Source organism: Elephas maximus, chromosome 6, assembly GCF_024166365.1.
Source record: "Elephas maximus indicus isolate mEleMax1 chromosome 6, mEleMax1 primary haplotype, whole genome shotgun sequence".
In the NCBI taxonomy this organism is placed as follows: domain Eukaryota; kingdom Metazoa; phylum Chordata; class Mammalia; order Proboscidea; family Elephantidae; genus Elephas; species Elephas maximus.
Window position 1 is genome coordinate 45,838,918 of NC_064824.1, and position 14,125 is coordinate 45,853,042.

General features: G+C 41.5%; 1 protein-coding gene across 2 annotated transcripts in view; it reads left to right on the top strand.

Annotated features, from left to right (window-relative positions):
* The window catches only part of KIF5C (kinesin family member 5C), a 208,058-nt gene that overhangs the window by 102,204 nt on the left and 91,729 nt on the right, over positions 1 to 14,125 (top strand). The window contains exons 4-10 of one of the 2 annotated variants that reach the window (XM_049887162.1): positions 210 to 314; positions 4,738 to 4,786; positions 5,064 to 5,119; positions 5,811 to 5,898; positions 7,255 to 7,379; positions 10,779 to 10,883; positions 11,301 to 11,449. In XM_049887162.1, the coding sequence (XP_049743119.1) occupies positions 210 to 314; positions 4,738 to 4,786; positions 5,064 to 5,119; positions 5,811 to 5,898; positions 7,255 to 7,379; positions 10,779 to 10,883; positions 11,301 to 11,449 (677 nt within the window). Of the gene's footprint in view, positions 1 to 209; positions 315 to 4,737; positions 4,787 to 5,063; positions 5,120 to 5,810; positions 5,899 to 7,254; positions 7,380 to 10,778; positions 10,884 to 11,300; positions 11,450 to 14,125 lie in introns of those variants that run through there. The other variant, XM_049887163.1, reaches the window with a different exon arrangement.

A 14,125-nucleotide genomic window follows, 5' to 3' on the forward strand; every position in this document is an offset into this window, starting at 1 on the left:
CTGCTGGCTATAAAGGCCAACACATTGAGTTATTCTGTCACCTTTCGGTCTGTTAGCATGTCAGGTAGGTCCCCAAGAGAGCAGATAGTCCATGTGTGTACTCCCTGTTCCATGGAGTTCTGTTTAGAAAACTGAGGTATGATCCATTTTCTCATTCACATACTTCCCAGAGCTTTTAAACTGCCTGTGTTTGTACTTTCTGGTTTTAGGGAAAGCTGCATGACCCTCAACTTATGGGAATCATCCCAAGGATCGCACACGACATCTTTGATCATATCTATTCCATGGATGAAAACCTGGAATTTCACATCAAGGTAAGATGGAGTCCCAACAGAAGAAATGGGCCAAAAATCATGTTTCTTGGACTTTCTCCTTTATGTTGCTGTAAAAGATGATCTTATCGAGTTTAAGTAACATCCCTATAGTAAAAGAAGCAATATTTCTTATTTAATGCTTAGGCTAATTTTTAGATATCTGGATGGTTGGCTTGAAATATTGAGATAACTAAAATAAAAGCCCTTGTTTAGGATGGAATCATCTTGATAGTTGCCTGAATTCTACCCTTTACCATGTGGATTTCTGAAGCTATGACTGGAATGTGTCCATGTTTGGGTTGGGATAGCATTTCCCAAAGTTTGTTCCTTGAACCACAGTTTCTCATTGTTTATAGGTGGGATACCAGAGAAAAAGGGTTGCTATGAGTCGGAATGGACTCGATGGAAATGGGCTTGGTTTTTTTTTTTTTTGGTGGCTAAATAAGTTGGGAAAATGCTTTGCTGAACAAGAGTAAATTATCAGAAGCTTTAGTGTGCTGTTTTGCTATTCACCTATGCAAAAGGACATGTACTATATTTTGTTTCTCAGCTTATATGACTGTGGAAACATTTTTTACCCTCAGAGTATAAAACACTGGTGTTCTGAGGAACATACTTGGGGAAATGTTGGAGAAGAGGATGCTTCTCGTTTGTCTTCTTCTCATTCTATTTTCATTTTTGTTGTTGGTGGTTTTTATTTTACTTTTTTATTACCACAACCTGTGTTTGGCTTAAATTTGAGCTGAAAGGGAGATTTCTACTCTCTTACTATAGCTGTCAAGTCATAAAATTTGGCATTAGGGATGTATTCATTGGAATGTCTTTGTAAGTGACAGAAAGCCACTTGTTTAAGGGAAGAGAGGAAGCTGTTAAAAGATAGGAACCTGATGGAAGACATTGAGGGTGGAGTTGGGGGGATGTGGAGAATCAGGAAGTCCAGTCCCTACTTTTCTTTTATTTAGCTTTTTCAAAATTGAGATATAATTCACATACCATAAAATTTGCCCTTTTAAAGTGTATAATTCAGTGATATTTAATATATTGACAAAGTTATGCAACCATGACCACTATATAATTCCAGAACATTTTCATCATCCTAAAAAAACCCCTATATCCATTACAACCACTGCTTTTCTGCCCTCTTGTTTTAATCCTTCTCTTGCTTCATATTGTCTTTTTCCTGTTTGGGCAACATGGCAGCTCTTGCCCCAAATTCCCCTCTTTCTACTTCCAAATGCCCTAGGGAAGGGGCTCACTGGCCCATCTTGCAGTGGGTGCTTACTCCAGGTCCTATTAGCTGTCTGGTCCCTGCCACTGTGACTGTGGAGAGCGTGTTGAGAAGGATACCATGGAGGCAGGGAGGTGGAGCTGAGCAGATCAGCCCCAAGAGATATCCCTTTAGGCTGAGACCTTAGTCCATCAGGTCCTTCATTTCAGAGATAGGGTAACTGAAGTTCAAGAAAGTAGAATTAAATGGCCAAAGTTACATACCAAATTATTGGCAGAGCTGAAAATAGACCCTAGGTCTTCGGACAACCCCCCACATGCAGTTCTTTTTCCATTATATTATCATTCCTCCCTTATTTCTGCTATGTGCCTTTACTAAGGCAACAACTGTTTGTCCAATTATAAATTACACATCTGGAAAAATCCCTTTTCCTTACAGTTCCCTATGTTGGCTGAAGCCTGACTCTATTTCTTGCCAGAGCTCTTGTATCTAAGGATACAGAAGTTCATTGCTTTGATTGGATCAAGATTTAGGAGCTTAGTACATCTTTAAGGCTGCTTGCATTTAAATACTTTAAACTACTGCAGAGTTCTTATGTGATAATCCTGGAGTAAGATGTTAAACCAATTACTGCCCTCAAAATAAGATTTTGTATTGGTGAGTAGTGTCTGGAGTCTTAAAAGCTTATGAGCAGCCATCTAAAATACAACTATTGGTCTTTACTCATCCGGAGCAAAACAGAAAGAAGAAAACCATATACCCAAAGAAGAAACAAGTATACAGAGCCAATAGTCTACATGAACAATGACATGACCTACCTTGAGACCAGAAGAATTAGATGGTGCCTGGCTACCACTACTGATTGTTCTGACTAGGGACTCAATAGATGGTCCTGGATAGAATGTGTGAGAAATGTAGAACAAAACTCAAATACCTAAAAAAGGGCAAGATTTAGTGGACTGGTAGAGACTAGATGAACCCCTGAGAGACCATTGCCCTGATATACGCTTTAAACTTGGAACTCAAACCACTCCCAGAGGTCACCTTACAGTCAAATGACAGATTGGCCCATAAAATATATTATATCACTCATGAGTACTGTGCTCCTCAAAATCATCATCTAGATGAACCCAAACGGTAAACATTTACCCTAGACCAAAGATGAGAAGACGGGGGGACAGGGAAGCTAGATTAATGGAAATAGAACAACCAAAGTAGAAATAAAAAAAATGGTATTGTGAAGAATGTAAGCAGTGTTACTGAACAGTATGTATAGAAATTGTTAAGTGAGAGCCGAATTTCCTGTGTAAACTTTCACCAAAAACAGAATAAAAATGTATATATATAAAAATAGGATCTCGTATCAAAATTATTAAGATAAAAACAGCCGTAGCATAACAGGGAAAACACACCACCTTCTGAGTCTCTAGGACTAAATTTAACAGTCCAGGTTTCTGTTATGCAGTTGTAGCCATGCACACTCATTCACTCATTTCATGAATAGTAAGTGTAAGTGGGCAGGTTAGCTGTTGACTGCTTTGTATTTTGACCTGTGTAGTGACAGGCTTAATCAAGAAAAAGAGGCTAGATTAAGGCATTATTGAAAATCTGGCCCAGAAAATGAGTCCTGTAGAGGTTTTAGAACACGTTATTTCTTAACACCAAACAATGCCTATTTATTTTTCTTCCACCTGGTCTCATAAATAATTTGAAAGGACAAAACAAAACGAAAACCAAGAACAAAACTCAAACATAATAACCAGTATGTGCTGTGGTAAAAAATTCGTAAATCAAAATTCTCTTTCTACTTAATGTGGACAGGATTCTAACTGCCCCATTTGTTAAATATCTAGTTCACGATTGCTTTGTAGATGTAATGAATTTTCTCTGTAGTCTGTGAAAATAAGCCCACATGTTTAAGATTTCAAAGATAACAGAAAGGCCTTAATGAGAATCAGACTAAGGCTGAGTTGGTTGCAGGAAGGGCCTGGTTAGCGATACCTAGGACTGGACATGCCTGACCCTTAAGGGTTCAGGCAATGGGGAGAAGTTTCAGTGGGTGGTAAAGTTAGCGATGATAGACAGCGGCAGACGAGTGTTCAGGTGGGAATCCACACAGCCCCCTGTAGTGGCAGGGTTGGTCCCCAGCTGCCGTGTTCATATCCCAGCTTTACAACTGTTCTCTTTTTGGTCCATTTCCTTGTTAATCTGGGAGGCAAATGGCAGATGTAGGCAGAGTACAGAATCCTAGAGGGAATTTTTGACATCCCAAAGTCTATTGGCTTCATTTGACAGATGGGAAAATTGAGGCTTAAGGTCTTGGTTATGTGTGAATTAATTGCCCAAGATCAGATATCCAGTTAACAGTGGTTCTCAAAGGTCAGCAGGCATAAGAACCAACTGGGGAGTTGAGGAGCAGACTCCTAGGTCTCATTCTCTGAGGTTCTGATTCAAAAGAACTGCATTAGAGTTCAGGGCTCTCCAATTTAAACACATGCTATAGGTGATGCTGGTGCAGGTGGTGATGGGGCCGAGGGTTGAGAATAATGAATTTGAATGCTTTTTTTCCCCTCTCACAGTCTCATTGCCTTCCATTAAATAGCATTTTGTTCAAATCCTTCCTGCACCCCCCAAACTTGGCCACCATCACCAGTCCCCACCCAGTTCTTTCTGAGCTCTCGTCCTTTTCAGCACCTTTCCATTACCTCCCTTCCCTGCTTCCTTCATGTTCTCCCCCGGTCTGATGAAGCTGTCAGTATCATACTTGAAGTGGGTGAGTCCTACTGATTTTAGACAATTACTTGCAAAGGATGTTTTATATTCTGGTTGTTGACATACCCAGAAACTTGGTTGGGGCTTATTTAAGGTCAAACCTAGAGTCATCCTATAAGTGGGTTCCTAGCACATGATGGAAACAACACCTGGACTGACACTATAGGGGGCTGTGACGTGTGGGGATGGAGAGTGGTCCACACTTGGGCAGGGAGGCATAGAGCAGGCAGATGAATCAGAAGCAGGAGGAATACAGTAGAATCAGGCGAGAGCTCTGCACCCCAGGATTCTCTGTATCTTTACTCTGGATCCTCTCTTACTCTTTTTAGCTATGCTTGGCAAAAAATTTTATAAGTTCTAATGCTGATGTTTTCAAAATACAGTGTGGCATTTCTGTTTCAAACTCAATTTGTTTTTAACCAGGTTTCCTATTTTGAGATCTACTTGGACAAAATAAGGGACTTACTCGATGGTGAGTAACCTCAGTGCTTGTTCTTTATTTGCTCTGTAATTAAAATCCAGGGAGATTGAAAGGATTTCTAGCACTTCTGCTTAAAGAATTAATGAAAACTTGTAGAGGTGTTCTATTGCTTTCGGGCTACATGCTTTTTTCTCAGCCAAGGCTTGAACTTGCATATTGCAAAGAGATTAGATTTGCCTGTCTTCTGTAACAATTTCTATTTTTCCTCCAATATAGGGTCTTTAACTTTTCTTTTCTTCTTTGCATGTTGTTATTATCATCTCTGTAGTGTCCAAGACAAACTTGGCTGTTCATGAAGATAAAAACAGAGTCCCATATGTAAAGGTATGAGGAAGACTCGATTGGTGATGCAATTGATTTCTCTCCACTCACCATCATAATTATTGTATGAGATGCCCGGAATATTATCAATAAAGGGCATACAGCTATTTAACCATGTTCCTTATATTTAATATTCACCTGGTTAAATTTTATTTCTCATTGATGTAATTTTATCACTGATGTCTAAGAGATAAGAACTGCAGAAGTGAACAAATATTTAATATTTACATTTAAAGAAGCTTTGGTATTGAGTTGCAATGGTTTATATTTCACAGTTAGGGGAAATCTTTTATAGCATTATTCCTAGAACTTCCAAGTGTTTAATTAAATTTGGTGCCTAAAATTTTAAATAAAGATGGGAGGGCAAAACCAAACTTTGTCCATTTCTTCTTCTTTCATTAATTTTCTTCTTTTAATCTCCTGTATCCACTGCTGGTGAGTATGAATATGTACTCACAAATCTAAGAAAATCAGATAATTGTTTTATGGTTTACTTTAGGTTTTCCTAGGGTTTCTCAGAATTTTCTTTAATGTAGAATTCAAGCCCTAGGCAAGGAGGAAAAGTTGTTGGATCTACATTTCAACCTGTGTATTCATCTGCTCCTCTAGAAGAGAAATGGGGAAATGTTTAGCTGTTTTAAAATATTATTGCTTTTCAGTGTTGTTAATGGTGAACCTGTGGACTCTGTTCCAGGGGTGCACTGAGCGGTTTGTGTCAAGCCCTGAAGAGGTCATGGATGTTATAGATGAAGGAAAAGCTAACCGACACGTGGCCGTAACAAGTAAGCGTGATGGTCAGGGTCCTCCCCGTCACTTAGGTTAAAAACACCTGCCTGCGAACCAGGAGAGGCGGACACTGAGGTGGAGTTGAAGTAGTGGATGTGAAGGTGTTTGGAAAAGCAGTGGCTGTGACACAAACATGAGGGTGTGTGCTGTAGGAGTCTGTCTGGCAGTCAAGTGAAACAGTGCCTTGTATCTGGAGAGTTCTCTGAGGTTCATATGAAGAGGAGCTGAAGGAACTAAAGAAGGGAGCTTGGAGGAGAGAAAAAAAAATTGGGGGAGGGGGGTGTGGATAATACAATATATTTTAACAACTTCAAGGTGCTGTCCTTAAGAAAGAGGGTCAGCTGCTCTGTCTGGTCTGAATGGCTAGGACGATGTAGGATGTCGAAGCTACAGGGAGGCAGGTTTCGAGCTACCACAGGAAGAACTCTCTAATCCTCCTAGCTGCCCCAAGTAAAGCCTGCTGCACAGAGTTAATCAGGCCCCTGTCATGTTGTAGAAGGGATTCCGGCCAGCACTGGCTCGCTGGCTGGTCTATCCTAAGTCTCTTCCAACCCAACGTTCTATGAGTCCATGATCCAGACCTGTAATCCAGACCTGTAGGCCGAACTCCACTCCTTTCTTTCTTCTTTAAAATACATGTGTACATATGTACCCACACAGGCACATATATGACAAAATGTAAGATTGATATTCTTATAGTAATAGCATCGCTTATTTGTAACAATGTTATTCACTCTGTTTCTTAAACTATTGTTAATCATGAGTTATTCATGGCAGACCTAACAACTATTTTGGTCTAGAACGTTACTGTTGTTCTTACCATTCTGGTAAGGTGGCTTTAAGAAATGACTGGTAGTGGAGGTTGAATAAGACAGTCTCTGGGGTCTCTGTGTGCCTGGTGGACAAGGTCCAGGGTCCAAAAACATTTTTATTTCTAGTACCCCATTCTAATGAAGCATATTTAATCTTTGAGAGCTTCTGTGAGCCTTAGCATGCGTGGGGGGCTTAAACTGAGCTACAGGAGGAATCTGAGCTCCTGAAGGTGAGAGTCAGGCTTGATTAGGTCTTGGAGGATGGAGGCATTGGTCCGAGCTAGAGAATGGGTCATCTTCAACCCATGACTAAGATTTTTACATGACTTTCTGTCCTACTTGAGACATTTTGGATCTTTTATTTCTGGAATAAGCGATGTTTTTAAGAAGAAACGGTGGTCTCAGAAAAATTTTAAAATTGGCTGGGCTTCCTTAAAAAGATGGAGCTATTGGGCATGATTTGTTTTGCTTTTTAGGTGAGGGCTTTACTACTTAAATTTATGTGTTCTTTGTAGAGCCGTAAACTATTTTGTTTTTCAGACATGAATGAACACAGCTCTAGAAGTCACAGTATCTTCCTGATAAATATTAAACAAGAGAATGTAGAGACTGAAAAAAAACTCAGCGGGAAGCTTTATCTGGTTGATTTGGCTGGAAGCGAAAAGGTAATTGGTCCTTTATGTGCATTATCTGTAATTTTACCCTGTTGCTTGCTTCAGTGTGCAATGGTATAATTTTTGTAGCTTCCTATTGCCTGGTTTTAAAGAGCTTTTAATGTTTCTGATGTTGTGCCAAGAAGATTAAATTTAACCTTTGTTTTCCTGCCCTTTCTTTTCTGGTCCTAAATTCCCGTATTCATGTCACAGGCAAGCGCTTTGAATGCTAACTCTGATATATGCTCAGTAGGCTTTGGTGACAATGTCAGGCAAACGTTTGTCTGAACTTAGCCTAGCAAAAGAAATTGTGCAAATACAGGAGGGACAGAACTTGAGAAAAGGAAAGATCTTGTGTTGTACCAGACTCAAGAAGGCTAGGTAAGGGCTTGGCCATTGAAGTGTGACAGTCCTGCCCCTGCAGGCTTGTTTTGCTGATAAAAGATTTGGAACCTGGAGAGCTCTTTGCATTTCCTGGTTCTCTGGGCAATAGGCACGGACTGACTCTTTGTCTGACATGGGTGGCCTTGGTTCCTTCAGACTGAGGCCAAGGCCGGTTGTCAGTCTTTTAGCTACAAGCCCTAACCATTTTTTGGTGTGTCAAGACATTCTCTTTGGCATCTGTATCCATCCCCTGCCAGGCCCTTGCTGGGCTCATATGCCACACCAGATAGGCCTCCCAGGACCCGATCCCCTTGGACAACATCACAGAGCAAGTCCATGCTAAAAATTCCCCCTGGCCTCCGTCATCACTGGTGTCACCCTGATTATTTCTGTCAGGCTAGCCGTGAAGCTTAGTCAGTCTCCATAACTGTATCCCTGATCCTCGTTTACTGTACCACACCACTGAGTTACACGTATGCTGGTTATGGCCATGGACATCCAAGTAAGTAATGGCTCCTTGCATTGTCCTCTGGCATGCTTTTGTAAAGCTGTGAGCATAGAACATCTGGATATTCATGGTTGGAAATAAAAAATTTCGCTGGTATGGGCTTGTCACTTGTTTCAAACAGAAGTTCACTCAATGGAAATGACAAAGCAGTATTGTTTACTTCTGTCGTTGTTGGTTGCTGTTGAGTCGGCATTGACTCATGGCTACCTCACAGAATAAAACATTGCCCAGTTCTCTGCCATCTTCAGGACTGTTGGTACGTTTGGGTCCACTGTTTTGGCTATTGTGTCAGCCCATCTCATTGAGGGTTTCACTCGCTTCCACTGACTCTCACTTTGCCAACCATGATGTCCTTTACTAGCAACTGGTCTTTCTGATGACATGTCCAAAGTTAGGGAGCTGAAGTCTCTCCTTCCTAGCTTCCAAGGAGCATTGTGGTTGTATTTCCTCTAAGACTAATATGTTTGTTTTTCTGCTAGTCCACGGTGCATTCAATATTAGTTCTAGACTGACCATTAACTAGAAGGATTGGTGTTACTGATACACCAACTGCATGGGTTGATGCAGAGAGCCTGAGCGACCCCTTCACTCTTTCCGGGCTTGCCTTCTCTTTCCCTTTAGAGCCCAGAGATGGGTATTGCAGGCCTAATTGCAGCAATGCTGGCAGTTCAGAACAGAGGTGTGTCCTCTGCACAGTGTTGATGGCTATTGCAAGTGATATTCACGAGGCATTTTAAAGTTCTTGTGCTTTATATAGTTCCTTTTGTTCACATCTGTTTTGCTTTGCCTTGTATGTGCCTACAACAATGTGTCAATGTTATTTAGGAGAACAGAACCCAGGGCTTTATTTCCCATCTCCCCTAAATGGCATGCTTTCCTTGGGCTGGCAATTTGACGTCACCGGAGCTCAGCTTCCTTGTCTGTAAAGGGAAGTGATAGTACCTGTCTTGCATGTTTCATGGAGTTAAGATGCTTAAATATGAAAGCGCCTTGAAAAACACACAGTGAATAGACTATTATTATTTGTGACCCATGAGCTACATTATTTCTCTATCCATAAGCAGGGGTATCACACACATAATTTCAACAAAGATAAGAATCTATCCTATTTGCAAAAACCTCCCCCAGGAAATGCATTCATCTCTATCATTAGGAATTTCTCCTTTATATGTAATTGGAATCCATCTTTCTGTGGTTTAAAATCATTTCCCCCCTTTTCTCCCTTCAGAGAGCAGCTGCTCACCCAGCATCATTTATCCAGTCAGGGGAGCTATGAATCATGTTGAGCTCCCGCTTTTTTTCTGGCATCTGTAAACTGCTGCTCCATACCTAGAGCGAATGCTGTAAATGTGAAATTACCAGTAATAACACAGCAGAGGGGGAGCTGTGGTCCCTCTGACTACAGAGGAAACAAGACCAATTCACAATGTAATATACATTTTCCTGACTTTTCGTGCCTCTCCACGTTTTTTGCCTTTTGGGTAATTGTTACCTTTTCCCCCATGGGAACGTTTTAGTTATCTAGTGTTTACATAACACAAATAGCACAAAATCTTACAGTTTGGGAGGCTAAAAGTCCACATCAGTGTCTCTGCCATGTCAGTTCCTTCTTTGTCAGTAGCCCTGGGTGTCACATGGTTCCTTGGCTTGTAGACGATCCTTACATGGCCACATGGCATCTGTCTTCCCCCTGCGTGTGTCTCTGTCGCTGTTCTGGGCTTTTTATAACTCAGAAGTGATTAGGTTTACAACCCACTCTTATGACCTTATAAACATAACAAAAGAATATCTATTTCCAAACAGGATCACATGCATAGGTACCAAAACAAAAAAACTAAACCCGTTGTCGTCGAGTCAAACTGCCCCATAGAGTTTCTAAGGAGCGCCTGGTGGATTCGAACTGCTGACCTTTTGGTTAGCAGCAGAAGCACTTAACCACTACACCACCAGGGTTTCCTGCACAGGTACAGGGACCAGGAATTCATTGTATATTGTGGGGGCATAGTTCAGTCCATACCAGGAAATAAGTAGGGAAGAAACAGAGAGTCAGGACAACTATCCTTGCCACCTGTTGCCCTTTGCCTGAATTTGAAACTTATAATTCACTATATATCCACTTTTTGTGACTCAGGACAGTGTTTTTTCTTACCTAGCGCTTCTCTGTGCGCTCCCTCCAGTGTGGCGCCTGTATTTCAGTCTCTCAGGACCCCTGCCTAGCCATGGAAATAGCACTTTCGGAGCCTTGTTTCCCTGGATTGATGTCCCCAGGGGAAGCATCTACAGTTCTCCCACTTGAAGCATTTCAGCCATTCCCCTAAAACCTAATTGAGAGGAAAATGATGAGAGAAGAGATCCCCAGCCTCACACGCGAGGGACGGATTTATCAATGTGGCTCTTATTTACTCTTATTTTCACTTGCGTTCCAGGAGGATTCTCCTTTTGCCCTCCTATTAACTTGCATTTTCTGCTTGGTGCTTCTGTGTCCCATGTACCTCACTGCTTTCTCTTCTCCCTGGTAGGTCAGCAAAACTGGTGCCGAGGGAGCCGTTCTCGATGAAGCTAAAAATATCAATAAGTCTTTGTCTGCTCTTGGAAACGTGATCTCTGCCTTGGCAGAAGGGACAGTAAGTGATCCTGTTTTCATCTATTAAATAATATTATATGATGTCATCTTTTGGGTCACCCTCTTTCCTATGCACTCCAGAAATTCTTTTTTTTGTTTGTTTTTGTTGTAAGAATATAGGTAACACATCATTTGCCAAATCAGCATTTTTCGCATTTGGAAAAGGACAGAGGGAATCCTGGCCGTGGGCACTCTACTTGCTGGGAGATCCCATCCCTTGAGATGTGTGAATGGTGACACTAATTTCCTGGGTCACAGAACAGGCATTCTGAACTTGGGCGAGGTCTAAAGATTCAGCCACAAATTCCTATTTTACATATTTCTAAGCTCAGCATCTCTGTCACTGACTTGCTTGTCTCTGTGTTTCTTCTTTGGATGGGCTGTCAAAACCAAGGCTTTTCTTTCTTTTCCTAAATAGAAAACACACGTGCCGTACCGAGACAGTAAGATGACTCGAATTCTTCAGGACTCGCTTGGTGGGAACTGTCGAACCACCATTGTCATTTGCTGTTCTCCCTCTGTCTTCAATGAGGCTGAGACCAAGTCCACGCTTATGTTTGGACAAAGGTGGGTGTGGTCTCTTATGCCCCATGCTTCTGAGCATCCCAGGTTCTCAGGAGTGAGTGGGAAGGAGCTGGTATCAGAGAAGTAACCCAGTGAGGTAACACGCAACCTGGAGCTAAATTGCAGCTAGCAGGTCATCTGTGGCATTCTTTACTGAGGCTAAACAAATATTCATGTTGTTGGATAATGGGCAGAAACATGCCAGTCAAAGATATGATGTTAAAAAAAGGCCCAAACTCTTATAGCTATCAGTGTTGGTGGAGTGCTTCTTTGATTCATCATGGAATGGATGAATCTAACTTAGGTGTACATGATTTCAAATGTGTAAAACCCAAGACTGATTTGGGATCCATTATAAAGATAGAACAATGGGAACCTCTATGAATGTAGGGTAGTGGCATCAATAGCGAAGGGAGGAAAAAGTATTCTGATACTAAGCCTTAGGGGCAGGGGGTACAGAATGTGTGTCAAGGAAAGTGGTAGGCGGCAGCCATCTTCAATGCCCAAATGATACTGCCTAGATATCTGGGAGGTGTTATGTGTTAGGAGGTGTATCAGCCAGGGTTCTCCAGAGGAACAGAACCAATAGGATATGTGTGTGTGTGTGTGTGTGTGTGTGTGTGTGTGTGTGTGTGTATATAGACAGAGAGAGAGAGAGAGAGAGAGAAAGAAATTTATTTTAAGGAATTGCCTCATGTGATTGTGGGGGCTGGCAAGTCTGAAATCTGTAGGGCAGGACAGCAATCTGGAAACTCAAGCAGAATTTCTGTTAGTGTTCCTTTTTGGAAATCTCAGTTTTTGCTCATAAGGTCTTCAATTGATTAGCTGAAGCCCACCCACGTTATCAAGGCTAATCTTCTCTCCTTAAAGGTCATCTGATTGTAAATGTTAAAATCGACAAAATACCATCACAGTGATACCTAGACTAGTGTTTGACCAAAGAACTGGGCATCATAGCCTAGCCAAGTTGACACATAAGATTAACCCTTACAGTGGGCAGCAAGGACAATTTGATAATTGTAAAACAACATGATGTGTGTGGGTTAGTTGGTTAATACCTTCCTTTCCTTTCCTTGTCTACTCCCTCCCAATTGCCCAAGTCCTAACCTCCCTCAGTCACGTTTCCTCAGTTTGGGATGTTTAACCCCTATTCTCTCAGCCATGGCTGCCTCAGGTGTTACTTCCCAGAGTGCTTGGTCTGCTGTGGATTTGGGTGATCTGAGGCATGTTCATTGCTCAGTGGGCTGAGCCTGGACCTGAGGTTGGGAGATGTGGACTCTGTTGCCATCATTCCCTTCAACTCTGAAAAGTGGTATGATCTTCTGAAAAGTTGTCAGCTCTCTGTGGGCTTCATTTGCCTCATTTGTGAGTGACTACAGTGTGCTCTCTTTGCTTCCTCTTGGACTGTGCTGTGTGGCTTTGCCTGAGAAGTAGTTTAAGACACCTAAAGAAAGGATAGATGGGGGCGGGCATTCTGTATGGGGAATTGGTGTGGCTTGTTTAAACTGCCTTAAACCCCAGTCATTTCTTGAGCCCTCAACAGAACATAGAGTTATGAAGTCATGGAACCTGTGGCCTTTCTATGTAAATAATAATTACATTGAGATTCTGTAGAACTAATGTGTCTTTTAAACTAGATTTGGATCCTTCCTCCCAAATTAGCTCCTTGATTAGCTAAATGCTTAGGTCAGTGGGATTGCAATAGGATAACACCTTTTTTTCTCAAAGATCACAGGATACCCAGTAAACCAGCATCTGCTTATGGGAAACATAGACTGTTATGGTAATCATCTTGCCCCTGTCCCCCTGGGTCTTAAACTTCTTAGCTTTCACAATTTCTTCTGAAGGCATGTTTGAGCAAACCAGCTCCAAATGCATTTATAAAGGAAACATCTCTTTAAGAAATCCACACAGACAAAGCAAAAATGTTCTGGATCTTTGTAAGCCAGAGTCACCCTACGGCTTTGGTGTGTCTGTTGCAAGGTTGCTGTTAGTGGGCATTTTTAGCTGTCAACTGGAAAAGTTGTAGGCATAAGTTCAAATGATTTTTTTTTTTTCCTTTTGATCTTGGCGAGGTCATCATCAGCATCTTCATTGTCACTAACATGATTTTTTAGTTCCTGGTGTGTATGCTGATCACATCAGAATCGTCATAGCTATTCTAACAGGTAAGCGCTATGTCATCATGGTACAGATGATGACATTGAAGCTTAGGCTCAAAGCACCTGAGTCCACAAGGCCAGTAAATGCCTAGCCAAGATGTCAACTGTGTTATCTAACCCACAGTCTCTCACTTGAGGCTGCTTAATGAAGAGCCTGGTTGAGCCCACAGGCATCTGGCATCAGTAAACCCATTTTTGGTTTGCTTTTAAATTTTGTTGTGGTAGAATATACATAATACAATCAAGTATTATTCATAATAAAGAGAAATGAAATTCTGACACATCCTACAGCATGGAAGCCATGCTACATATGACATAGCCCCGCCAAAAAAAAAAAAAAAAGTTTGCCACTTTAACCATTCTTAAGTATACAATTCATTGACATTAATTACATTTACCATGTTGTGCTGCCATCACCACTATCTATATCCAAATTTTTTTCATCACCCCAAACAGAAAGTCAGTACCCCTTAAGCAAGAACTCCCCATTCTACCCCTACCAGCCCCTGGTAACCGC